This window comes from Sander vitreus, chromosome 24 (genome assembly GCF_031162955.1).
Source record: "Sander vitreus isolate 19-12246 chromosome 24, sanVit1, whole genome shotgun sequence".
NCBI classification, from domain to species: Eukaryota; Metazoa; Chordata; class Actinopteri; order Perciformes; family Percidae; genus Sander; species Sander vitreus.
Genome location: NC_135878.1, coordinates 1426903 through 1453582, shown reverse-complemented (window position 1 = coordinate 1453582; position 26680 = coordinate 1426903). Strand labels below are relative to the sequence as shown.

General features: G+C 41.3%; 3 protein-coding genes across 4 annotated transcripts; all 3 read left to right on the top strand.

Moving 5' to 3' along the window:
- The first annotated feature begins 2849 nt into the window (after positions 1-2849).
- pjvk (pejvakin) lies at positions 2850-8465 on the top strand. Of its 2 annotated transcripts, XM_078244102.1 has the most exons (6): positions 2850-3060; positions 4076-4271; positions 5064-5205; positions 6568-6685; positions 7934-7981; positions 8110-8465. In XM_078244102.1, exons 1-6 carry the CDS (start codon positions 2850-2852, stop codon positions 8463-8465), a joined length of 1071 nt encoding a protein of 356 aa, XP_078100228.1. The 2 variants fall into 2 exon arrangements, with proteins under 2 accessions (XP_078100228.1, XP_078100229.1); XM_078244103.1 differs by lacking the exon at positions 7934-7981 and having other exon boundaries at positions 8164-8465.
- A 1027-nt stretch (positions 8466-9492) lies between these two features.
- pwp2h (PWP2 small subunit processome component) lies at positions 9493-18483 on the top strand. The gene is made up of 21 exons (XM_078243401.1): positions 9493-9658; positions 10162-10274; positions 10524-10618; positions 10738-10837; positions 11415-11558; positions 11647-11782; positions 12237-12457; positions 12895-13038; positions 13191-13261; positions 13353-13489; positions 14731-14879; positions 14994-15141; positions 15584-15734; positions 15934-16114; positions 16236-16383; positions 16613-16721; positions 16983-17048; positions 17378-17596; positions 17681-17831; positions 17955-18029; positions 18168-18483. Exons 1-21 carry the CDS (start codon positions 9641-9643, stop codon positions 18328-18330), a joined length of 2739 nt encoding a protein of 912 aa, XP_078099527.1. The 5' UTR covers positions 9493-9640; the 3' UTR covers positions 18331-18483.
- A 798-nt stretch (positions 18484-19281) lies between these two features.
- Positions 19282-25934, top strand: eed (embryonic ectoderm development). The gene is made up of 12 exons (XM_078243403.1): positions 19282-19431; positions 20188-20340; positions 20683-20775; positions 21085-21150; positions 21544-21669; positions 22158-22239; positions 23176-23267; positions 23365-23498; positions 23595-23700; positions 24927-25085; positions 25244-25317; positions 25667-25934. Exons 1-12 carry the CDS (start codon positions 19312-19314, stop codon positions 25791-25793), a joined length of 1332 nt encoding a protein of 443 aa, XP_078099529.1. The 5' UTR covers positions 19282-19311; the 3' UTR covers positions 25794-25934.
- The last annotated feature ends 746 nt before the right edge of the window (positions 25935-26680 follow it).

Below are 26680 nucleotides of genomic sequence, written 5' to 3'. Positions count from 1 at the left end.
GCAGGATTTACAGTTTCCTGCCGACCTTTCACCTTTCACTTGCTTTGCGGTTCAAGAATAATGTCTAATTGACTTAAACAACCAAATGTTTTATGTCTTGAGTTTTTTTCTGCTACACCAATGGAGGTCTGAGTTGCATGTCAGTAATCCACTTTTTTCTTATTTTCACTGTCATGTACATCTGCTTCATTACAAATGAATGGGTAACTTTTTTCTATGACATAATAAAGGGGTTGAGATGTCTAGATCTTGGGCTCCAATCCTCTATGTCTGCTGCTGGAAAAGATCATTTCATCCTCCTCTTGTTTTAAGTTTTTCTACCATCTTTAATTAAAGCTGCTCCAATCAATTTGTTTTACATTAACAATGGATCAAATGACAATGTGCAATGTGAAAGGAGTCCCTCGTAGTGAAAATTATCACCCACTCTGCAGAACTTAAGCATCTTTTGGCTAATTATTTGGGGTGTTTTTATGGCCTGCAACTTTGATTTTTTTTGGTTCATTGTCTCTCATCAGCCTTGTTTCCAGCAGCAGTGAGGGGCTGTTTTTAGTGAAAAAGATGTGATACTTAAATGGCAGACAGACAAAGTTAGACTAGCTAAGAAAGAGCAACGACAGCTACTAGCCAGATATTTCACTCAGGAGCCAAAAACAGGGCTAAAAGAATGGTGAACTGCATTATCCAGATCACTAACATGACAAATAGATGCTAATTGCTTGATAACACATTAGCCAACAACTGTATAAAGTGATATGTCAGTGTTGTGTTTACAGCTTGTTGTGCTGCCCCCAAGTGGCCAAAAAACAGATGTATGCACCCCAAAATAAAAATTTAAGCTTGTCTAATAATAATGTAGCCTATAATTTAAATTATAAAGGAGGTGTTTGTTTACACAAAACCAAAGCTGAATGAACTCCAATATCAATGAATTGTTGGTATCTGTACTATATCGATTGTACCTGTGACAATGTGTTAAAAATAAAGCAACCTTCAGACAAAAATAAAGATATTTTTTTGTGTTTATTTTGCCATCGTCCTGAAATTCCTGCTGAGCTTAATCTGTGTGCTCCAGCTTGAGCGGTTTACAATGTGCATGTTACATTCATCTGATGTGTTTTCCAGGGCAATGTCCTGCCAAGTCGGAGCATCGACCAGACCGCCGGTCCCTGAGGTGATGTCCCGGAGGTAGAGAACAAAACAAACGAGACTTCTTTGCCGTGGTCTCGTACACAGAAATATTCTTAACCAGTGACTTTCTCTTGAACTGAGCTATCAAAGCCTTCCTAAAGTCGCATTTATGTGAGTGGATGAGGTGGATTTCACTTGTTTCCTTTGCTGTAACAACTTCTGGTCAGGAAGTGTTTTCAGGTGGTTCAAGAACAGACTGGTTTCACATTACAGAGTCAGAGAGCCACGCGGGACAGAAACTAAAGCAGATGGGAAGACAGTTCCTCTGTCAGATAAGGAGCTCAGCTTCTGTACATCCATAGGGTTTTTTCTTTAATGCAGTGTGATAAACTGGTGCTTAGAGGGGTTATCCTTCAATCTTTTTAAGTGCCAGCCCCTGAAACAGCCATTTTACACTATTGTTTGTTTTGGTCTAAAAGCTGTACTTGCTCTTTTTCTGTTCCCCATTGTTTTTTGTACCTGTTCCAACTTTTGTAATCAAAGTGCAAACAGTTGAATGAGTCACCATTAACCATCTTTGTACTAATCTGTACAAGCTATCCACATTGTTCAGTTGTATGTTAAAAGGTATTGTGCAGAGCTGTGTGCATTTCTTCACCTTTACACAAACATGTTAGACTTGTAAAGACACTATGTATCACCGGCACTCACTGAGCAGGTGATTCCGGGTGAAAGCTTACTGATAATTCACTTTGGTGAATGTCATGAGGTTTGGAGAAAACTAAGATTCAATCCTGAAATTCCTGGCTGCACGCCTGAGTGTAAATTGCAGTGTGCTGATTTCTTATATAGCTCCCAAGAAACTACAAGTCCTCTTTTGGCCAAGACAGTGAGAAATTACAGGGAATGTAATGTATAGAAGTATTACTGACCTCAGCTCTTGTGGTAAGAAAGAAAAGCATCGGACAAGTGGCATTTAAAACCTAAAAACATACAGGCTATTTCTGGATGTGTAGACTTGACAGCAGTGTAACCACAGGAGAGATCAGTCCATGATCACACACACACACACACACACACACACACACACACACACACACACACACACACACACACACACACACACACACACACACACACACACACACACACACACACACTGTAAGTACAGAGGCTGGACTGAAAAGGTGGACATTATCCGACAACAAAAAAAGCTGCTATGAAAAAACATTAGATCTTACAAAACCACGGAGACATCCCTAAAAAAAGCTTTTTCAGGCATTCGTGGCCAAAGCCAATGTTTCATGTATGCCAAAGTCGAACATGTAGCTACTGTTCAGAATAAGACTTGTATTCATAGTTCAAACTTTAGTCAGCAGTTAGAGACAGTGTGCTGCTAAAAAGTGTAAGAAATGCTCCTATAATGTGTTGTTTTCCCACCTCATTTGTCACATGACAGGAAGCTGCAGGCCTACAGTGACCTAACAAGTAAACATGCATCTTTTGCATCCACAGCCACCATATTCCCTTACACACCACCTGCATTATTTAACATTTCACGAGTCTGAAAGAACACTCCAGAATTAGCTTCCCCATTGAGAAGAGCAGCTCACCAAACAGGACCAGCAAATAAACCTAGCAATTGTGTGACACTGCAGTCTTAGAGGAACAATATTCTTTTTTACCTGGTTTGATACTTGTGGACCTACAATAACAACATGTTCACAGCAGCCGCTAAGAACTTTGTGAAGCAGGTTGGGGACACAGGGAGGTTGATCCCCGTCCCGAGCCTGAGCGAGGCTGACCGCTACCAGCCCCTCAGCCTGGTCACCAGGAAGAGGAAGAGGCATTTCTGGAAGAAGAACAAGTACGCATCGACCCCCTTCTCACTGAAAGACATCCTGGTCGGGGAGAAAGAGATCACAGCAGGTAGAGAAATCAAACCAGTCAGAATTTTGAGAATCAACTTTTGAGTATTTGTTGTGAAATATGTTAAATCTGGCTTTGTTGACGTACTTTTTATTGCCCCCTTTTAAGTAGCTTAAATGTGGAACTACAGTATCATATGTAATGTATTAGAAAATATATGAAGTCTACAATGAGTGAAGTTTTTGAATACTCAAATTTTCATGGTTCCATCATTGTATCAAATTTAAATATTCCAGATGTCGTATGCATCATTTTATACACATTTCATCCCAAACTCAACCTGACAGATTTGGTATCTTTGTGGAAATGTAGGATCTCCACTTGTGTTTTAAATAAAGTTCTGTGGGTTTGAACAATGTGTAGCTTCACCTGCAGCAATGGCTGACTAGTGGGTCAGTAAATGTTTAAGGGTTACAAAATAACTCAATATCCTGAATTTCCTTTGATTGTGTTAAGATTTCAAGCCCCAACACACTTCAAAATAAACTCTGGTCTGACAATATATAAGGCTAATTCTGTCTTTTATGTTGAAGTTAATCAGTGATGTCTTTCTTACGGAGACTAGATTCACTTTCTGTGATTCATTTTAAGGGGACATTGGGTAAATATGTCCAGAGGTGAAGGAAGTAGCAATACAAGTAAAAGCCCTGAATTGAAAATGTTACCGAAAGTATGCAAGTATTATCAGCAAAATGTAATTTAATGATCAAAAGTCAAAGTATGCAGAAAAATGGCCCCGTTGAGCGTACTTTTATATATTAAATCATCAAGTAGCATTTTACTGTTGTGGCTGGAGCTAATTTTAATTACATTATATCCTTAGTTTCATCATGTTTGAATTCAAAATATAAATTTCTAGAGTTACTTACTGTCAAATGAATGTAGTCGGGTAAAAAGCACAATCATTTCCTTTAAATTGGATAGGGATAGAAGTATAAAGAAGCAGAAAATATAAATACTCGCAATATGTCTTAGCATAACTTGATCACGAAAGCTCTGTTTTATTCTGAAACAGGAGTGTCTTCTTATCAACTCCTCAACTACGAGGACAAATCTGACGTGGCCCTCAGCGGCCGGTTAGGAAACCACCTGATGAACGACGTGGGCTTCAACATCAGCGGATCGGACTCTGTGGCCGTCAAAGCCTCGTTCGGCATCGTGACCAAACACGAGCTGGAGGTGCCCACCTTACTGCGGGAGCTGCACTCCAGGTAACACAACATACGGATGGTTGCCAAGGCAACATCATCATCATGCATGGTATCACTTCAGGCTGATTAGATGAAGTGCCAACTATGCAATAATTTATTGATAACCAAGTGGAATTATCTATTTTTTCATTAATTATTTATCCTTTTAAAAGGAGAGATGTAGGTAGAAGTGTCACAACAATCATACAGTATGTATTACATGTTTGGATGTGGTGTGTGTGTGTGTGTGTGTGTGTGTGTGTGTGTGTGTGTGTGTGTGTGTGTGTGTGTGTGTGTGTGTGTGTGTGTGTGTGTGTTTGGATGTGGTATGTTTGTGTGTGTATGTGTGTGTGCATGTGCGCGTGATGGAAAGGTGTGTCAGATGTTTGTTGTGTGACCAAACAGATGGGTTTTTTTATGTTTGTGTTTTTAATATTATCTGTTGATTGTCAGAGCAAGAACGATGCAAGAAAATGTTCTGGTTGACAGACAATAAAGTTTTATCTTATCTTATCAACTGTCAATTTACCATGTTTGATATTTTAGAGACATGTACTGAATATTTCCTAACAAAGGCTAGTTGGTAGCTGACCTTTGACCTAATTGTGACAGAAGGAACCTGAGGAGATGGGTTTCTCCCCATTAAGATGAATAAATGATTATGTTATTCTACACTGGCACACATACAGGACAGGGGCTACATACAAGAGGACAATGCAAGACAGTCTTGAGTGACGTTAACAGGTTTATTGTGTTGGAAGGATTGGTTTTAGCCTCAAAAGTACACAACTAAATGACAAATTTCCTTTTCAGAAAAGTGGATCTGGATCACTGCCTGGTTCGCCAGTCCAAGGAGAGCGGTCGGACCGTTCTCTGTGTCGTTGTAGAGAGCATCCGCACCACACGCCAGTGCTCCCTGACCGTCCATGCTGGCATGAGAGGGACCACCATGAGGGTACACACCATACACACATACTGTGTTCATTGGGCTCACTTTTGGGAATGCCATACAACCAACTTGTGTTAAACACAGTGGAATCTAATTGGAGACACTAAGTCATTTAATGGTTTATGGTCAGGACGGCATACGTAATACTTTTAATATTCATCCTTTATTTAAAAAACATCCCAAGTTCAATAGGTTTTTCTATTATGAAATAGTTGGCTTTGTAGTTTATTCATGACCAATACAACACACCCTTGCTCATGTAAATACACTCTGTGGTTAGTTACAGTTTGCAAACTTAAGATGTAAGTGTTTAGATGACATTTCTACTTTGTGACTTTCCTCTACCTGTTTTACTGTCAGAATAGCTGTGTAGCGGTTGGATATTTACAGCAGGAGACTTGTGGCAGAGGTATGGTGCAGACCAAACAGCTTTATTTCACCAACAATTTACGCAAAAATGGAGGCCATGATCACAACAAACTAAAGTGAGGACTACTGGCCCCATGTGGCCCCTGACTGCAGCAGCAGATAGATGGAAACTGGCAGCCTTTTATAGCCATTACCTGGACCCTACCACGGCACAACGGACATCTGAAATTAACTTAACATTAACAATTATAAAAACTACAACAAACACATACGATACATGTCTACTTCCCTCCTGTTATTAATCTTGATTTACTTTGCATTACGTTACCTAGTACAATCAGACATAGGTAGCCTGAACAACTAATCTAAGTACTCAAACACCCCTTCACTGATTAAGACATGGTATCTCCCGGGACAATTAAAATGGGGCTCGATAACCTGGGGGGGATTGTTTTTAGCCCAAACACCCTGGAGAGGAGATGCTGCACAGCAGAGGCGAGTAACTTGAACGCAAATGTTTTACACTCAACGATTAACCTGCATTCAATTAATCAGGCAAACATTACACCATACTGCATGTTTAGGTAACCAAACTAGCAAACTGAGTGCATGTGTTTCTCTTGACAGGCCTGGCCTCCAACCAACACCAGCTGCAACATCCACAAGATATATTTTAATAAACATTCAAAACTTCGCGGTTGTGCTTTATTTCATTTACCAGTAACCTAGTAAGAGCTACAGCATGCTAATGCTAAACAATATTGCTAATGAAGAGGACCTTCGTTATGTACTGTTATGCTACATTTTAGCATTTACTATTATCCTGCAAGTGTCATTTGTTGCCACAGTTGCCTCCGTTTTGTCTTGCTTTGAATGCTACATACTGAAATATCTCAAATGGAGATTTTCAGCTGAAGTGCCTCGTCATGATTTGTCTGAAGATGCAGATTCTTCTGACTGTTATCTCATGGACAGTCACTCAGCTTTCTGTTTCTGCAGTTTCAGATCGACGATGGAAGGAATCCTAAAGGTCGAGACAAGGCCATCGTCATTCCGGCTCACACCACCATCGCATTCAGCATCTGTGAGCTGTTTGTTCGACTGGACGGACGACTTGGTAGGAACGATCGCACTAAACAAGTGTAAAACTACAATGTCATTTGAGAAATTAAGGTGCAAAAAATAGGGGAAAATTGGAATGAAAGTAAAGATTCTTGTTGCAAGCATCACAGAAACCACTAAATGAGGCTTACAGAGATTTGAATGAAAATGTTCTGCTTTCTGAAGTTTTCCCGACTCCAACTTTAATCCACTACAGACAGAATTAAGATGAAAGTCAACGGAGCACTTAAAGGATAAGGTTGAGAGAAAATTGAAGGCTTGAAACCATCATGGTTGAAAGCGGTCTCCCATGAAAAGCTGTGGAAGCATCAACATCTGAGGCTCCTCGGGACTCTTCATGCCACACATTCTTATCTTCCTATAACAGGATCTTTTCGTTCTCTAGAGTTATGGTGTCATGTCTTTTGACCCTGGCACCTGAAATCACATTGTACACAGCTAAATATTTCAGATACTAAATTATGTCAATCAAATTTTCTGACCATGTGGCCTAATGGACAAGATGTCTGACTTCGGATCAGAAGATTGAGGTTTCCCTTTGTGGTTGAAAGATCTCAGACCTAATCTGAGGACAAATTATGGCACGGTTTGCCAAGTTGGGCACAAAAGAAATGACACTTACTGCTGCCATGATCTTCTCTGTAAAAGTAATTTGCTCTTCAGCAAGAAATGTGGGCATTTATTACACCAACTCTCGCATGTGAAGGGAGCGGTCCACCATTGGAGCTAATTCATCCACAGAAAGTGCATGGTGCTAAAAACGGCAAGTTTATGGGTTCATCAATTTAACAAATCAATGTCTGTAGCTACTCGTACGTAAATCATCTGCGCTACAATTTAAGACCTCCACTTGGCCACTGGGAAACCGTGCTGGCATTTTAGACCAAATGATTAATTGTAATGTACGTGGCAGGTTACATGACAAAAAAAACTTTCAATAAAGCTTTAAAATCAAAAATTAAGGGTTATGAAGTAAGATTACAACAAATTACTAGGCTTGTCCTCAAGTATTTAGTGTTGGATTTCTGGGTAATTCTCTGGGAATTATAGGATGGGCAAAAATAAGCCTTAACCTCAGCCTATTTTTCGGTGAGCTACGGTGGCAAATTGTGGGAAGTTGTTTATCATGTGTTAACCGAAATAAAATTGCCCATCATATTAAATACTCAGTGGGCCCTAATTTGACTCTTGGAAACTCCTGTAAAGATGACCAAATCTCTGAACTGACATCTTCCTGTGTCAGATATCTGTGTAGCCCCAGAGTCTCAGGGTGGATTTGAGCGGGAGCAGATCAGGGAGCAGCTCGGTGGTTTCATCGGTCACTTCTCCATGGGCCGACTGCGCCGTTTCCTGTCTGGAATCATCTATGGAAGCCCCTTCAGAGCAGGTATGGTAATCTCTCCTACATAATAAAAAAACCACTTACTTTCACTATACTTACTGCTCTTTTTGCTTTATCCAACCACTGTGCAGATAACCAAACATTTGAGGAGCTAACCCACGCCGACACATACATGGACGACATGGTAACCGACTACTACGAGAAAGCCGCCAGCATGACGGACGTGTCCACTGCCTACCTGAGAGAAAGCTCCCACACACGGGTCAACCTCCTCAAACACAACATCCCCAAAGGGCCCTGTGCGCTCTGCGGCATGGGCAACCAGAGGCGGGAAACAGTTTACGGCTGTCTAGAGTGCACAACCGGGGGCCTGAAATATGTCCGGCTGCACGTGGTGCCCTGTTTCGACCTCTGGCACAAAACTCTTAGGTGAAAAAGGAAAGGGATGTGTTAAATTTCTCATGGTGCAAGATCCTGTTTACTAAGCCTTTTTTTTTTTTTTTTTATATGCTTGTTTCTGTCATCTTTCAAATAAAAGTCAAAAACTGGACCTGGACTTTGTACTGAACCACAACATCTCAAGCCCCCTCAGCAACATCCAGTAAACCGTCCATGAATATAAACTTGGATGTTATCTGTTATAATGTACAGTATCGCTTTCAGTGTACCTTTGGCAATGACCCATTTCTACACGTGTCTTGCTGTCTGTACGGTAGCTGCCTGATGCTAAATTATTCAGTGGGGGTGTTGGGTGTAAAAGGACAGGAGGGATCATGTAAAGGCCAGCGTTGGCCTGGTTTTGTTCTGTTTCTAGTGTGACATTTATTTTGAGCAGGACCTTTTGCTTTCACTGTGTACAGTACAGATCTTTCCACTTTCATTGACTTTGGAAACTTGAGTTTTTATTTGTAAAGGAAAGATTGGGTCAATTCTATAATGAAAATGTACCAGGTTTAATTTTAAGCCAATTTTGGAAGTGTTTTGTTACTCTAGTTGCTTCTAAAATGATTTTAAGGTTAGTACTTGTTGAAGCTACTGAAATCTTTTCAGACAGCAGTTTGGCCTCAGGGGCAGAATTGAGTTTAAATTAGATGACGGAGGCTGCAAAACTTGTACCCGGTGTAACCCAAATTTAGCTAATCCCCTTATGTGTGAACACTTACGTTTACTATTCTAAAGGCTACATGTGAATTTCATTTGGTGAAAAATACAGTACATCTAGTCCTACAATATAAAGATACTATATGCCATTTGTGTTTGATATTGGTGACGCCATCCTAGCCAAAATAAACCATATTAATAGGAATATAACATGTATCTGAGAACGATCTCAAAAACAAATATACGTATACTCAATAAAATATCAGACTTGTGTAATAGATATTATAAATTGTACTCGTTTACCCTCCCTGCCGCTAGAGGGCGCAGTGGTTTAGGGTTAACTCATTTCAAACCGGATGTGTCAAGTGTCAACAAAATGCAAACACGTGTGGGCTAGTGGAGGAAGAAGCATGTGTAATATTATTCCTATATTTACGCTTCTACGAAGATACATATATAATTAAAAAACAACTTTTAATGCGTTAAGTTTAAAGGATATTCAGTAAAATGAAGTTTGCTTATAGGGTAAGTACGCCACTGCTAGCTAACTGGTACTGACGCGCTGCTGGATAACATGGATCTATCTGTGAATGGGAGAGGACTGCATACCAGACTTTATTCAAAAATTGTTTGATTTGTCATTTCATATCGGTAAAGGGAAAGAATCGCGTTGCACATTTAAGTCTTTTAATTGTAAATTGGCAACATTCACACTTAAATTCGGCTGCATTTAATGTTATAATTTAATCGTTTTTACATGGGCTATTCCTAACCGTCTTTCACTAAAATAACTTGTGTTACACTATAAAAGGACCAACCAAGTGTCATTTCATTAAAGTCCTAAGTTTACAAGAACATGTTACTGTATTGTGAAGGGGTTGAAGTCATTCTATTTATCTACGCCTGCTTGTAAGCAACATGCTGTTAAATTCCCATATTTTTGAATGAGTTCCGGATGAAGTTGTCTCCCTAGACACAAACGGGAGCTTATAACGTTAAGTGATAAAACCACTGTCTCTTTATTGTAGTTTTCCAATCTGCTCGGAGCAGTCTATCGTCAGGGAAATTTGAGTTTCTCTAAAGATGGCAACGCTGTGATCAGTCCGGTTGGAAACAGAGTCTCTGTCTTCGACCTGAAAAAGTAAGTCATAATTAAATACATGGATATATATGGCGAGTCGTTAATGCTGTCATATGTAAGGTGTTTCGGTATAGTCTTGCTTTATATGACACCTGGATGCTGTACAGAAGCCCTGCCTGCAAATCAAGTTGCAAGAGAGACTAATGTAAATAATGCATGATGGTGAGACCTGGTGGTAAATGTAAGTTCACCGTCATAAGCATACAAGTCAAAGCAAAACTGATTTATGTCTTCCTTTCTCTCCTCCAGCAACACATCTGAGACATTACCCGTCTCCACTACAAAAAACATAACATGTGTGGGTCTCTCTCCTGATGGGAACATAGCAGTCGTGGTGGATGAAGGTAAGATACAACGTTGTCTGTCTTTTACTAATGTGTGATATAAGAAATTAAGCATGAGTCATTGTCCTCCTGTTGCAAAGAAAACAACAAAAGTCCAAATGTGTGTGTTTGTGTCACAGATGGCGCAGCGATGTTGGTCAGTCTCATCACCCGAGCCACCCTTCATCATTTCCACTTTCACAAGCCTGTCAGCAGCATCCGCTTTTCACCTGATGGCAGGTAAGGATGTCTGATGAACTGAATTGATGACGTGATAAAAACCACAAATTCCTGGTCCCCAAGGTGACATCCTCAAATAACTTATTTCGTCCCACCATCAGTCCATTACTGCAACTCTTTTGTGGGACAAAATGATGCTGATCTTTGATCTAAGAGGTACATTTATGTTTAAACAACCTCTTGTGCGTACTAGAGCCATAATATTATACAGTTAAAATAGAATAAAGAAAACAATACTTGATCAATACAGAAAGGAGAAGACTGGAATATAGGAATTGAAATGTAATGTAAGGGTGTAGTTGTATATTGTTTTATTGTTGTAAGTGTTGTATGACCTACAATCTTGTATGCTGTATATGTATATCTATTAGATTTTTTTCCTGTAATAATGATATTGTGAAGTAGGGGCAGGACAATATAAGCATTATGCTTCTACCTGCTCTTTCTCGAACCTATCTTTTTGCTTTGGTAAAAGCTGATATGTTTGTGTTTTTATTTTATTTTGTTTGTTTCTTTTACAACATGCTGTTTGTTCGAGATGAATACAAAAATCAAATCAAATTTGTTCCCCTTTCAGGAAGTTTGTTGTAACGAAGGAGAACGTAGCTCTGATGTACCACGCTCCTGGAAAGCAGCGGGAGTTTAATGCCTTCGTGTTGGACAAGAGCTACTACGGCCCCTACGACGAAACCACCTGCATCGACTGGACGGACGACTCCAAGTGAGTCAGCGTTTGTTAGACGTCAAAGCATGCAAAAACCGTGAGGGGGGGGAGAAAAAGATGTCATGGTTGTGACATTTTCCTTCAGGTGTTTTGTGGTGGGCAGCAAAGACATGTCGACGTGGGTGTTTGGTGCAGAGCGCTGGGCCAACCTCATCTACTACTCCCTGGGTGGACACAAGGACGTCATCGTGGGCTGCTTCTTTGAGAAGGACAGCCTGGATGTGAGTTTGGTTTCCCCTTCCACTACTTTGTGGTTTAAGCTGAAAGGACACGTGTGGTTTTGTATGAAAATTAAAAAAGAAAATGTCAATATCCATGTTTTCGCTCAGTTTGTGGAAGACTTAGGTGCGCAGATTTGGCGGAGGGGTTTAGCGGCCTTTCCTCAAGAAAATTTAATGTTTTTAAATAAAAGAAATATGCAGTTTGCCATAAATTTGGACCATTATTTTCACCATATCTGTGTCTAAAACGTTGGAAAAGCTAGCACAGATACAAAAATAAATGACACCCAAAACACTTAAACACAAAAATTGCTAAATAAGTCCAACTACAATCATTAGAGCTGAAAAGTCTTTCAGTTCGTTTTACTTTTTTTCAACACTTAGGTGCTGCCAAAACAGGCTCAGGTGCTGCACCTAAAAGACTCTGCTAAGAGTGTTGTTTCTGTGTTGCTAGTTGTACACGGTGAGCCAGGACGGGACACTGTGTGTCTGGGAGAGCGACACCGAGTTGGACGGCCTCGTCCTGAAGAAGAGCCAGGATAAACCCAAGCCCCCGAGGCCGGGGGAGGAAGAGGAGTCTGAGGAGGAAAGAAATGAGGGAGAAGTCATCAGAGGGAAAGCAGGAGCTCCCAAAGAGAAGAATACCAACAACGTTCGATACAAGCAGAGGAGCAAGTAAGACACATCTGATCTTACTTTTATTTACTTGAGAACTTACTTAAGAAACCATACAACAGGTTTTCATTCCAATCTCTCAGTCACAGTAGTTCCTCACAGCCAGAAGTCCTTCCAAAACACTGTAATGGTCATACCTTGACACTTTGCGTGGCAGTCATCCCGCTTTCCATTAGGCTTTTGGCTCTTTACAGAGCGCAGGTTTATGTGTCCCTTGGCTGTTCTAAATTTATAATAGCAGTATCAGCATTTGTAATGAAAATCAGCATGTGTTGTAGCTTAGAGCTAATGTTGTGTAGTCATTTTTTCTTTTCAATTAAAGCTTGAGGAACTGCAAAAACTTCCTTCCCGACAAGATAAAGGTAAATACCAGATGATGTAGTACTCAGAAGGCTAAAAGCAGCTCTTTGTCTTTCTGTTTGCCTCTGCTTTTGTAGACACTTCTTCAACAAGGAGGGGGATTTCAACAACTTGACAGCTGCCGCCTACCACAAGCCGACCCACATCCTGGTCACAGGCTTCGCCTCTGGAATCTTCCACCTGCACGAACTCCCAGAGTTTAACCTCATTCACTCCCTAAGGTAAGAGAAAAGCTCAGGGGGGTTTTGAGAAGTGATTTTATCAACGTGCTGGAGTGGGTATTTCGGAGACAAAAGTAAAAATGAGACTAGAATATGCATGTTGCAAGTTTTTAGTGAGGTAGATTTGAAGAAAATGTTGCTTCTCCTTTCAGTATTTCAGACCAGAGAATCTCCTCAGTGGCTATAAACAGCTCTGGAGACTGGATCAGCTTTGGGTGCTCGGGTAAGACGTCTTTTCCTCCTGTTTTTTTTATTTATATTTTTTTTACTCCAATAATTACCTGTTTTTCTAAAAAATGTAAGTGTTGTTTCAGGGATGGGTCAGCTGCTGGTGTGGGAGTGGCAGAGCGAGTCCTACGTCTTCAAGCAGCAGGGACACTTCAACAACATGGCCTCGCTGGCGTACTCGCCAGACGGACAGTACATCGTGACAGGAGGCGACGATGGCAAGGTGAGTACTCAACACTTTCCCCTGATGCATACCGGGTTTCCACGGGGCTCTTAAAGTGCTCATATTCTGCTCATTTTCAGGTTCATAATTGTATTTTGAGGTTGTACCAGAATGGGTTTACATGGTTTAATTTTCAAAAAACACCATATTTGTGTTGTCACCCTGTGTTGAGCTCTCTGTTTTAGCTACAGAGTGAGACCTCTCACTGCTGTAACATCTTTGTTGGCAGTCGCACATGCTCAGTAGCTAGGTAAGATCACATCATCTAGCTAGCTGTTTGTTTCTACAGCTTCAGTAGTACAAGGCAGGATTAGCCGGGAGACTTCTTCTAAACGAGAGCACACTTCCAACTCTGCGTTGTAAGTAGTTCTTTTGTAGATTATGGTGAACTAGTGTGTGTTGTAGCAGTGTTTTGCCATTCAGAATGAGCTAGCATACTTGAGCTAGCATACTAGCGCTAGCCCTTGCGATTTTGACCAGCTCACCCGGAGACTGAAGGCAGGACACATTCAGAAACCGTATCTCACTCAAAACTGAATGGATGGGTTTTTTCCCCCAAGTTTGTATGTGTGTGGAAGCACCGGAGACACAAAATAACACCCCAAATCCCAGAAAAAGTGATTTTTATTTTCATAATATGGGCACTTTAAAAGTCTACAAAGTCAAAATCAAAATTTTAGGCCTTAAAAAGACTTAAATTGTTGTGTTCTAGGTCTTAGATAATTTCTTAATATTCCTCTAATGCTCATTGAAATGTTGTTTTGTTTCCGTCTGTCGTGTTGTAGTTCTAAACATAACCACTTTATATTGCAGCCAGTCAGCTTTCGTGTTATTGCTGCGAGTCTCTTCCAGATTGTACCACAGACACAAAATGTTGTATGCTAGTTCATCAATGTACCCGACCTGTGTTCAGTACTATGTACAACAATGTTCAGTTTGAAAAATGTCTTTACTTTGCAAGTCATTTTGTGACTGCATTTCCTTTGTACGCTTTTTATTATCTTGTTTTTTTTATGTTGCGATATAGGTCTTGAATATTATTCATAAAGGTCTTAAAAAGTCTTAAATTTGACTTAGTGAAACGTGCAGAAGCCCCGTACATATTTTTATGAAGAAGTAGAAGTCATATTATTATTTCAGGGGCTTGAAAATGTAAAAAAAGAATGCACCAAAGTCTTAAAATAAATGTTTTCTTCCATGCCTTTGTGTCAGAGATCAAGACTGTGGTTTCATCTCCGCAGGTCAAAGTGTGGAACACCAACAGCGGCCTTTGCTTCGTCACCTTCACAGAGCACACCAGCAGCGTCACCAAGGTAACCTTCACCTCCAGCGGCTTCGTCATCGTCAGCGCTTCTCTGGACGGGACGGTCAGAGCGTTCGACCTGCACAGGTAACAAATGTGATGGAGATTGGGGGACTGGAAAACAAAGAGAACTGGAATGCCTTTTGTGTCTAAAGAGAAGTGACTTTTAAATCTGTGCGTGTCCGTTTTTATTTATTACAGGTACAGAAACTTCCGGACGTTCACGTCGCCTCGGCCTGCACAGTTCTCCTCCCTGGCAGTAGATGTCAGCGGGGAGCTGGTGAGCGCAGGAGCCCAGGACTCCTTTGAGATCTTTCTGTGGTCCATGCAGACAGGGAGACTGCTGGAGGTAGGCCCATAATGACGTATAGAAATGCGGCTTTTGTTTAAATATGCTCTTATTAAGGCTGACTTATATTGTGATTGCAATATGATTCACGATATTGGAGGTAATGATCATTTTTGTATCGTCATTTTTTTTATTGAAGAATATATATATATTTTTTAAATGATTACAGTTTGATTTTTGCGAGGATCTGTACCAAACAACGATTTTTTTCTTCAGTCTGTAGGATAGGATTTGTAGGCTGGGACGTCTGTGCAGCACCACAATACTTCATTTAGAATGGGTCGACACATTCATTCATTGCCTTTAACAAATATTGTGCCCCCCCCCACCCCTGCGATTTTGATAATGCGCAAGTCCATATTGCGATTTCGATACAATTGCCATTAATTGTGCAGCCCTCGCTCTTATTCACCTGCCCCGCCTCCTCCCTGTGATTGACCAGGTCCTCGGGGGTCACGAGGGTCCGGTCAGCTGCCTGTGTTTCAGTCCAGTCCAGTCCATCCTGGCCAGCGCCTCGTGGGACCGCACCATCCGGCTGTGGGACATGATGGACAGCTGGCAGGTCAAAGAAACACTTCCTCTCAGCTCTGATGGTAAATACACTCCCTGTGTCTTTTTTGTACTGCCACTAGGGGGCAGCCAAGCTCAAAAGAGTTGAGTTCTTGACACAAATAGGGCGTTCCCACTACACTGCAGGAACTTTCCCAGCGGACCAAGAACCTTTTTGCGATGGATAATGTAAGTGACCACACTCACTGTGCTTTTGTGTGTGTGTTTTTTCTTCCCCCTCAGGTTTGTCAGTGACTTACCGCCCTGATGGTCAGGAGTTGGCTGTGGCCACTTTGAACGGTGAAATCTCTTTCTGGAATCCCCAAACAGCCACACAAACCGGCTCCGTGGCCGGACGCCACGACCTGGAGACGGGCCGCAAAGAGACAGATAAAATCACAGCCAAGCAGTCCGCAAAGGGCAAGTGAGTGAGAGAATTCCACTTATTTCCTTTTGTTTCAATCCGGAGAGGAAACGTCTGATTTGATGGCCTTTTTTGTGGAGTTTATGATTCAGAATGCGTTTTCTGCTTTTTGTGCTTCCAGGTCCTTCACGTCGCTTTGCTACTCTGCGGACGGGGAGTCTGTTTTGGCGGGAGGCCAGTCCAAGTTTGTCTGCATCTACAACGTCAAAGAGCAGATGCTCATGAAGAAGTTTGAGATCTCCTGCAACCTGTCCTTTGATGCCATGGAGGTACGGCATCGCCTTCAGCTCAGTCCACACATAATGACATCACAAACTTAGTTTTAGTGGGAAGGGCGTGCAACTGCTGTCAACTGTAGATACAGAGAAAAAGATAGTAAAATAGTCCTTCATTTAAAGTTTGTAGTTGTTTGATGTTTCCTGGGATTTAGACCAGTGGTTACAAACAGACTTACTTGTTCCTTGAACTTCACCAAATGTGGTCTTGCGTTGCCTTCAGGAGTTCCTGGACCGACGGAAGATGACTGAGTTTGGCAGCCTGGCTCTGGTGGACGAGGGAGCTGGAGACGGAGACGGGGTCAACATCAGCCTCCCTGGAGTCAGGAGAGGTACTTAGACCAGCTGTTAGTAGTATAAGTATATACAGTATAGAGTTCTTTGTTTATCCAAATAGAGGGTAAGGAATTTGCAGTCACGCAGGTGCAAAGATCAACTTTAGGACACGAAGGACCTTTTTATTGTTGCTTGGAGATGATTCATGTCTTGTTCCCTAATTCTCTCATGCTGTTGCTTTACTTAACTCAATGTTCTCACTTCAGTTTGTTCTCTATATATCTTCTTTATTTTGTTCTTTCTGTTTATCCTTACAGGTGATATGAGTTCTCGACACTTCAAGCCAGAGATCAGAGTGAGCTCGCTGCGGTTCTCCCCTACTGGTAGGTTGGCATTAGCAAGTTTTGTCCGTTAGAGTAAAGTCTGACAAAAGAGATAAAAAGTTTGCTTATGTTTTGGAAATATAAGCATTTAAATGAAAAGAAAATTAAAATTAACTTTTGGTCTTTCAGTCATTCAACTTTAATGCAGATCTGCAGAAGTTCAGGAAGGTCTTGAAATATTATGGGGGGGAAAAGTGTATTGGTGACATTCCATCCTGTAAATGTGCTTACATTTAGAGGATGTAATACCAACAATATTTTTATGTTTCCAAGAAAATCCAAGGGAAAACTGGTGTTGGGTAGTTTTAAGTGTTTCCATCTTTTGTCAGGGCGTAGCTGGGCGGCCACCACCACTGAGGGCCTGCTGGTCTACTCCCTCGATGGCTCTCTGGTCTTTGACCCCTACGACCTGGACCTGGACGTGACGCCGGCCAGCATACGTAAGCAGCTGCGGCTTCAGGAGTGGGCGCCGGCCATCGTCCTGGCGTTCAGACTCAACGAAAAAGCCCTCAAGCAGGAAGTATTGGAAACGGTGCCGCACGAGCAGAGTGAGTGAACGGCCCCGTTGTTAAATTGTCTATGAATTTCCTACCTCTAAAACTGATGAATAATATGGATTGTTTGTGTTCCAGTCCCAGTAGTTTGCGGCTCTCTTCCTGACATTTACGTGGAGAAGCTGCTGGGCTTCGTGGCGGCGAGTTTGGAGAAGTCGGGCCACCTGCAGTTCTACATGACCTGGGTCCAGAGCCTGCTCATGCTGCACGGACAGAAACTCAAGAACAGGTCTGTTCTCAGTCCCTTGCTACTACCTAGGAATTTGTTTTGTCAAGTACACAAGCTCCGGCACAAGTACTGTCTCCGTATAATTGTGAGTGACCGTTGTGATTATCTTTGTCTGGTGTGCAGGTCAGGAGCCATACTGCCCACGCTCCAGGCGCTGCAGAAGAGCATCCAGAGACACTTTGACAATCTGTCCAAACTGTAAGTCTCAACTTTTAAAAGTTTAACTAGGTATTTGTCCATACATTTCCCTGTTCCTGTTCCTTTAATGTCATATTATACTTTATATTATAGTACAATTGGCCCCAGTGAACCCACATTTTTGTTTTCTTTGTACAGGTGTGACTTTAACACGTTTAACATTCGCTACGCTGCGGCCCTGTCGAAGCAGAGGGGCCTAAAGAGAGCAGCTGAGGAGGACGAGGGGGGGGAGGAGGAAGATGAAGAGCTGTCTGAGGAGATGAGCGTGGCCTCCTTGGAGGATGCAGACTTGATGCTGTAAATCTGAAGCCAATCCACCTCATTCCACCAACATGGACGATGTCACTGCAAATGAAGAAAAATAATGTTGGACTGTAAAAGTGAACAGATTTGTGTCTACTTCGAAAAACATTATGATTTTAAACAGTTTTTTTATTAAATACATGTAAATGTGTGTTTTTGTTTTCTTTGGCCTGTATTCAATTTGATTAAAGCCTCTGAACACCCACACAGGTGATTTTAGTCAGTCAGGTGTTACTCTGACTGATTAAACTCTGCTCAGGTTGAAGTGGGCCGGTGCTTAGATGGGAATTTATTGGGTCACACATCTTTTCTACCAATAAGAATGATAAAGGTGTAATTCGTCCTGCCCTAACATGTGCAACAAAGCTAACAAGAGAACCAGGAAGATGTCAATCAGTCTAAACACACCCACACAGTCCTGGGAAGAGGTCCAGCCAGATTGACTGAAAACGCCTGTGTTCAGGGCCTTTAAAATCCCGCACGCAGGTGATTTCACTTATTTTGATTAGACTTCATCTCTGACTGGGGGGGCTTGAGCTCTGTCCACATTCAGCCTGACCAGAGGTCTAATCAACCAGACAAATGAAAAAACAAAAGTTAGATGTAAGATAGCCTTATGGCATATGCAGTTGAAGATGCTTTGTAGGCAACCAGAACCAGCATCTTTAGTATCTGAACCACCTCAACTGGATTCCCTCAATTCAATTATACTTTCTAGGGTTGCACCTACTAAAATTTATTTAGTTTTCAATCATTTTATTGTATAAACATTTTTAAAGAAATAATGTGAAGTGCTAATAAAGTTACCAAGGCCCAAAGTTACAATCATATGGAACGCGGAAAACCACAAATAATCGCTATTTTGCATATAAATAAATTTAAAAAAAATGAACATGAACTACAACTTGAGACTGAATCAAACTGCCATAACCGGCAGCACTTGCGGCGGCGGAGCGGAAGAGGCGGAGTTTGAGCCAAAATGAGGGAAAATAAGAACATGTCCGAGTCCCCTTCTCAAGCGGGAAAAGAAATACCAGCGAAAAAGCAGAAATTAAGCAGTGACGAGAACAGTAACCCCGATTTATCAGGAGACGAGAATGTAAGCAGTTAAACGATGTTTCTTTAGCGTCAAATCCAATAAATTGCTTCTAGCCAGTTAGCATCGTGCTGAAGTAGCCGGCCGGCTAAAGTGGTTAGCTAGCATCTTTGTTCATCTGTACCGGCTAGGTGTAACGTTAACTTAGCTATGATGATATCAGCTGCTAACCACTTGAGTCTGTCTGCGTTGTGACTTGGTTAATTTAATAGTTGTTGAATTAGGGTTTGAGAGATGATACAAAAAATAACGGGTTAATGAGGGATGTCCTCTAATTACCAACATGGAGGGCAGACAAATGCCTTCTTGCCTTGGTCTCTAACGTTAGCAAACATTATGTCCCTTCTGTCAGCAGATTTAAGCTACACAAAATTAAAAATTAAACCACTGGTGCAAGGATAAAGTTCTTCAAGGCTAGTTCCCCTAGACTTGGAGTAAGCCATGTAAATGCTGCAGCAAAATATGTATTAGTGAAGCAGCTAAATACAGTAACAAGATGATAAAATAGATGTAGGCTAATGCAGATTATTGTAACTAAATTTTACAAAATAACATGTTCTGTGTGCACGGTTGCTTGTCACTTGTTTGTAGTATGTCTGTAACAGTGTAAAAACAGCTCCAGATACTGGTAAGACGTGATGGTTTAGCTTGTAAAGGTTCCTACTGACATGCAATTAACAAATACTGACATTTTTGCAGGAGAAATCTTATATCCACACATATCCACACATCACCTGTTTTTTGTGTGTGCATTTGCAGGATGATGCTGTCAGCGTTGAGAGTGGGACTAACGCAGAGCGCCCAGACACACCCACGAACACTGCCAACGCCCCGGGCAGAAAGAGCTGGGGCAAGGGCAAGTGGAAGTCCAAGAAGTGCAGATATTCTTTTAAATGTGTCAACAGCCTGAGGGTGAGTACAGACGCCACCCTGAACAGTTTGTTGAGTCCAAGTTTCCTCATTTCTTGTACCAAAGCCTATTCAGTAGATTTGGGGTTTTTTTCTATCATGTTCGAATTATCACCAAAGTATTTTTTCTTTTTACAAAATATACACAGCATGTTGTCCATTTCCCTTCTCCTGTATCAAACCTACAGATCCTGCTTATGAAGCTGCTTACATAACCATCCGTTAGGTTTTTACAGGAGTAACGTTACAGTCTTATCACACGCTGAAATAGCCAGCGTGTGTTAGGTGATTTGTGTTCATTTCACCCTCTGAACTTTGTGAATAATGACATAATGATATCTCCAGGAGGACCACGGCCAGCCGCTGTTTGGAGTCCAGTTTAACTGGCACAGCAAGGAGGGAGACCCGCTGGTGTTTGCCACAGTCGGGAGTAACAGGGTAAGTGACATGAGTGATTCATGTGGTTTTTCTGTGACACTGCACAGGAATGTGCACAGTGGCGCATTTTGTTTGGTTGGTTGGACCACAGTATTTGGGTGTGGATGGCGCAGTGGATATGACGCATGCTTTTGGTGGGGGGGGAGAGAGAGGTTCAATTCCCACTGCGATACATCAACCAATGTGTCCCTGAGCAAGACACTTAACCCCTAGTTGCTCCAGAGGTGTGCAACTTCTGACATATGTAGCAATTGGAAGTCACCTTTTGTCTTGTTCCATACTTAACTGGGGCTGTCTTTTCTTCCCCAGGTAACTCTGTATGAATGTCACTCTCAGGGAGAAATGAGACTCTTGCAGTCTTATGTCGATGCAGACGTATCCTTTTACTTGTTTTGAGATTCTTTGTGAACTGTCTCCTCCTTCATTGTCCTTCTGTCACTCAGACACCGTTTCAGGTCCACTTGGTTTTGTTTTTAACAGCTACTATATAACCTGGATGACAGACATATTTAATTGCTTGTCAGTGGAGCTAAACCCAAACAATCACTGCATTAAGGTGAGGTCATACTTGAAATGTTTGCGTGAATGTTTAACACAATCATATTTGAAGATTAAAAAAAAACGGGGATTCTGTCAGGTTAAAAATGAGTGGATCTCTGCAGGTTGGGGGCAGGGTCACTGGTATACAGTAGACTCCCACTATAGAGGGAAATTCTGCTCACCGGGAGAGTATTTTGTTTTATTTTCCTTGACTAAATGTGTGTAAAGGCAGATGAGAATTTCTATACGTGTGCCTGGACCTACGACACAAACACAAGCCATCCTCTGTTGGCTGTCGCCGGGTCCCGTGGCATCATTCGGGTGATCAACAACATCTCAATGCAGTGTATCAAGGTAAAGCTGTGTTTTACAGCCAGCCTCACATTTTGTCTGGGAGTAACACAGCACACACTTGGCCATCATTACTCCATATATTCTTTAAAAGTAAATGCATTGATTAAAGATGCATTTAGTGTACCAGACAACCTGTCACGAGTGGTTTAAGTACGATGATGGAGAGGGAGACACTGTCCTTTTGTGCCTTGGCTTGTTTTGGGGAGCCACATGTGACATTGCCATTTGTTGGGAGCCATTTTAAATGTAGTTTTTCTCCAACCTTTCTCAATGTGAATGTTTCCTTTTTTCATTACAAGTGACCCAAGTTCAGATTGATGTTATTCAGAAAAAATGCATCTTTGTAGTTAGCTGAATCATAAACCATTTATCAAAAATGATTCCCTGTACATTAATTCAGTTTTACAATGATTGTAACAATGTAGCAATGGCAATTAAATCAAAGATCGTGTCTACAATTACAACCTTTTTTCTTTGTTCAACTCCAGCATTATGTAGGTCACGGAAATGCCATCAATGAGCTAAAGTTCCATCCAAGGGATCCAAATCTCCTCCTGTCTGTTAGCAAAGGTAAATAACCTGCAATAACAATGCAATTACACTATGACACAGAAAAGCCAGTGAGGGGATGGTATGTCACGTGTTGTTTTGTGAAGTGAATACAACATCACTGACATGTGAAAAGGCCGTGTGTTGGATGCAAAAACCTCAACCTTGATGGCTTTATAGATCAAATCTCGATACTAACAATTTTCTCTCGCCCATGATTTGTTACTACCTACTTTGTGGCCCCAGCATGTCTATAAAGATTTTTTATTACGAGGGCCATATGAAGTGTAATCTTTTATTTAATTGGGTGAATGTTGACTGGGCACGTTTCATGTTTTTCCAGTTACAGGCTGCTTTTTAAAGTTGTTGAATTCACAGCCCGTAGGTGCCCCAAACATCAGCCTCGCCCCACCGAAAGTGCATTATGATATATTCACTGTTAGATCAGTGTAAAGGAGGTGTCGCTCATTTGTTTTAGCTGCTACCGCTAACTCTCTATCACTACCGACAGCTGCAAGTGATCAATTAGTTTCAGCAGTTCACCTTTGAGAACATAATACGTTAAACCACATGTTGTTAGCCAGATTTCCTTCTTGTAATGGAGGCAAAATGTGTTTGTTTGACCAGAAAAATTAACCATATACTTGATCCAGATTTTTGATCAACTCCTAAAGGGAAATAGACCTTTTTCACGGCAGACATGTTGACATGTCATAGTAGGAAAAGTACAGGTGTATTCAGACCCATTAATGATGGCTGCATTCCTCTTAGGAGAAGCCCTGGTATTGTTCATGCTGACTCACTGAAATAGCTCACTGGGACACTTGATGGAACTGAGCCATTGTTAAGATTATCAATTTCAGCTGTGCTTTTTCTACTATGACAAGTCACCATGTCTGCTGTGAAAAAGGTCCATAAGATGATCGATTTAATTCTTGACTGAACTTGTTTCCTCAGATCATGCCCTTCGTCTATGGAACATACAGACGGACACGTTAGTGGCAATATTTGGCGGTGTGGAAGGGCATCGAGATGAAGTCCTGAGTGCTGTGAGTGTTTACTTAAATCAGCCCCTCGGTGAATAACAAAGCTCAAACAATACCTGGATCTAAACATGCTTTATTTGTTTTTATAATCCCGCTGCAGGATTTCGATCTTCTAGGTGAAAAGATTATGTCATGTGGGATGGACCACTCCTTAAAACTTTGGCGAATCAATTCCGAGAGAATGCAGAAAGCCATCCGTGGGTCTTATGAGTACAACCCCTCAAAGACAAACCGGTATAATACAACACCATGTCAGTTTTAGGCTGTCACATCTTCAGATTGATTTATTTCATCATCAGATTGATTTATTTCATTGTGTGTTTTCTTTAGGCCTTTCGTCTCGCAGAAAATTCACTTCCCCGACTTCTCAACACGAGACATCCATAGGAACTATGTGGACTGTGTGCGGTGGCTGGGGGATCTTATTCTTTCCAAGGCAAGTTAGTAGTCAGTGTAAAGATTTACAGTGGCTTCAAAGTAAAAACTTGACTTAAATCTACTTCTTTTGGCAACTAATTCAACACACAGTGTGCGCAAAAATTGGTCCGAATTAGAGATGCACCGATTGACCAGAATTGGCCGATTTTCACGTGACCGGCCATGACCGGAGACCAGCAGGTCAGTCTGACGTATGCCGATTTTATGCCGGTCAAATGCACTCGGGCGCCGCATGATAAACATCACGCAACATCAGCATCGCACATGCACACGCACCGCCGCTCCATCAGCTGTTTATGAAATGTCATAAAGTCGTAATTATACACGGCTCTGCAGAGCCGTCTGCTCTACTGATCTCAGGCCAACAGTCAGCCGCTCTCTCTCCCCTCTGAGGCTGAACAACTGGAACCAGAAAACCGCACTCACAGCTACAGTTTATCGGAAAATAGCGTTGGGCACACTGACTTTGGTGAATGTGCTGTTTATCAGACCCCAGATGAGACAAGAAGCTAACGTTGGCAAACGCTGCGGTGACTGTCCCTGTCTCTGATGCCCCGCTGCAGGAGACTGTGTGTATTCCTCCGACACGCTGTATTAACGTTAGTTTTAAAACGCTTTCCAGGTTAGTGGGAATGCATACCGCTCCAAACCAACATTAAAAACGTAGTAATCTTCCCTCAGCGTTTAGTTTTGTTGCTAATTTGTGTGTAAAATGAGCGGTGACGTTAAATCATCTGTTTCAGGTAACAGAACTCTAGAGTACCGTCTATTTGCTGGATTGTTCAGTTGTTTTTTTTTTTTTTTTTAAAGATTAGATTCAACGTTATTGTCATTGTGCAGAGTACAAATACAGCGAAATGCAGTGAATTTTCCACACCAGGAGTAATTTATATAGTTCTGTTTTATAGCGATAGATTATCTGTTCAAAAAAATGTTTTATGTTCTATGTAAAATGTTCTATTAAAGAAAAGAGAAAATAAGTATTTGTGTGTGCTGTAAGGTGGTTAGAAAATCGGTATCGGCTGTCAAACTCAATGAGATATCGGAATCAGCCTAGAAAGTTGTAATTGGTGCATCTCTAGTCCGAAAACCTTCTGATCTTAAATATGTTCTATTCTGAAATCACATTTTCTGGCAAAGTGGTCAAATTAAAAACCAGCTGTGTATGTAGTTGTAACTATTTAATAACATGCTCTTTATTTATCTGTTCCCGTCTCACTGCAGTCCTGTGAAAATGCCATTGTCTGCTGGAAACCAGGAAAGATGGAGGACGACATCGATCACGTTAAACCCAATGAGTCAAATGTGACGATTCTGGGGCGTTTTGATTACAGCCAGTGCGACATTTGGTACATGCGCTTCTCCATGGACTTCTGGCAGAAGGTTAATTTTTCACATTTTTCAGCTGTGTGTGTGTGTATATATATATATATATAGAGTCATCTTACAGGTCTCATTTAGTATTTTATATTTTTGACCAATTGTGAACACGCACAAATAAAGTAATCTTAAATTTGGTCTCCTTTGCTGCTGATTGACAGATGCTGGCTTTAGGAAACCAGGTGGGGAAGCTTTATGTGTGGGACCTTGAAGTGGAAGACCCACACAAAGCAAAGTAAGTTCATCTATCTATCTATTTATTTATTTATTTTGTCGGTTTTAATCCTCATTGACAGCCGGAACACTCCTTCTGTCACTGATGATGATAGTCAGCTAAATACTGGTGTGTGTAATCATTACACAACACTTTAGTGACCCAGGAAACAGTGTGATGTCATCATCTCAGCCAAAGTGAACAGTCTGGAGTGGCAGCTTGCGTGTTTGTAGGTTTGGTCTGTGAGGCTCAGTGTGAAATGCCTGCCGCTTTTTATAGATTGCAATCAGCATGTATGGATTTTTCCCAGGCTGCATTTGTGAAAATGTCTGGTTAAAAAACTTCAAACCGTCTCCTCTCTGGTCTCCAGGTGCACCACACTGACCCTCCCCAAATGCACATCGGCCATCCGGCAAACCAGCTTCAGCCGCGACAGCAGCATTTTGATAGCCGTGTGTGACGACGCTTCAATCTGGCGCTGGGATCGACAGCGCTGAAGTAGTAGTTTTGGTTCCTGTTGCTTCCCATCCTCCCAACCTGTTGCCCTGTTGTACAGACCTACACTGCAAGAAATGTCTGTTTGAACATTTAATCTTACGTGTGGTCTAAAAATACAGTATTTCCTTAAAAAAAAAGAAGGCGAGAATTTATGCCAGGCAAAAATCGTGCCAAGGCAGGATGAGATGATTCCTTTTGTTTTTATTTCCTGTTTGTCTGTTGGCAGGATGTTTTAAAGATACGCTTGATGTCTGAACATTTTATATCCAACAAAACATCAGTGGAGATCTGGCAATTATTCCTTTTTAGGTCAACATATTTGAGCCACAACAGTAATAAAAGATGGACTTTGTTCCAAATCATAGGTGAAAATTTAAATGTTGAGGAGCAGGAATCATATCTGCATGTTGGGGAAATGTTTACCTTCAGCAAAGTGCCTTATAGATTTCTATGCAGTCTCCATTCATTAAAAGTTTATAAATGAATCAATAACACCAGCTTAATCAAGTGGAATCATCTCTGGCAGGTTTTTTGAGGGAAAATTAGCTTTTAAGACACACCTGATGAAATGACCAAAGATGGGTTTTCTTTGCAGTGTGCCACATTTTATATTCATTATTTCACACAAAAGACATGATTTTGGTCCTTTTTTTTTTTTTTAAAATGCCATCTTTGTTTGCTTTGATGCCCTCTGTCCTTCCACCTCCACACATACATACTTGACAGTTTTTTTCAATTTACTGTAATACCGTTTGACGTTGGAGGCTTTGAGTACACTCAATAAAACGTATTTTGTAAATATATACTTGAGTCAGTTTCTGAAATTGAGTATTGGCAGTTGGCACTTTTATTTGGCTAAATCTAAAATTGTTTTAAGTCACTGTTA

Coding starts and splice junctions, on each gene's coding strand:
- pjvk (XM_078244102.1), top strand. CDS start 2,850: ATGTTCACAGCAGCCGCTAAGAACTTTGTGAAGCAGGTTGGGGACACA. Junction 4,272..5,063: donor CTGCGGGAGCTGCACTCCAG/GTAACACAACAT, acceptor TTTCCTTTTCAG/AAAAGTGGATCTGGATCACT. Junction 6,686..7,933: donor TCGACTGGACGGACGACTTG/GTAGGAACGATC, acceptor TTCCTGTGTCAG/ATATCTGTGTAGCCCCAGAG.
- pwp2h (XM_078243401.1), top strand. Junction 13,039..13,190: donor AACCTCATTCACTCCCTAAG/GTAAGAGAAAAG, acceptor TTCTCCTTTCAG/TATTTCAGACCAGAGAATCT. Junction 17,049..17,377: donor GCTGCGGTTCTCCCCTACTG/GTAGGTTGGCAT, acceptor ATCTTTTGTCAG/GGCGTAGCTGGGCGGCCACC.
- eed (XM_078243403.1), top strand. CDS start 19,312: ATGAGGGAAAATAAGAACATGTCCGAGTCCCCTTCTCAAGCGGGAAAA. Junction 20,341..20,682: donor AATGTGTCAACAGCCTGAGG/GTGAGTACAGAC, acceptor TGATATCTCCAG/GAGGACCACGGCCAGCCGCT. Junction 21,670..22,157: donor TCTCAATGCAGTGTATCAAG/GTAAAGCTGTGT, acceptor GTTCAACTCCAG/CATTATGTAGGTCACGGAAA.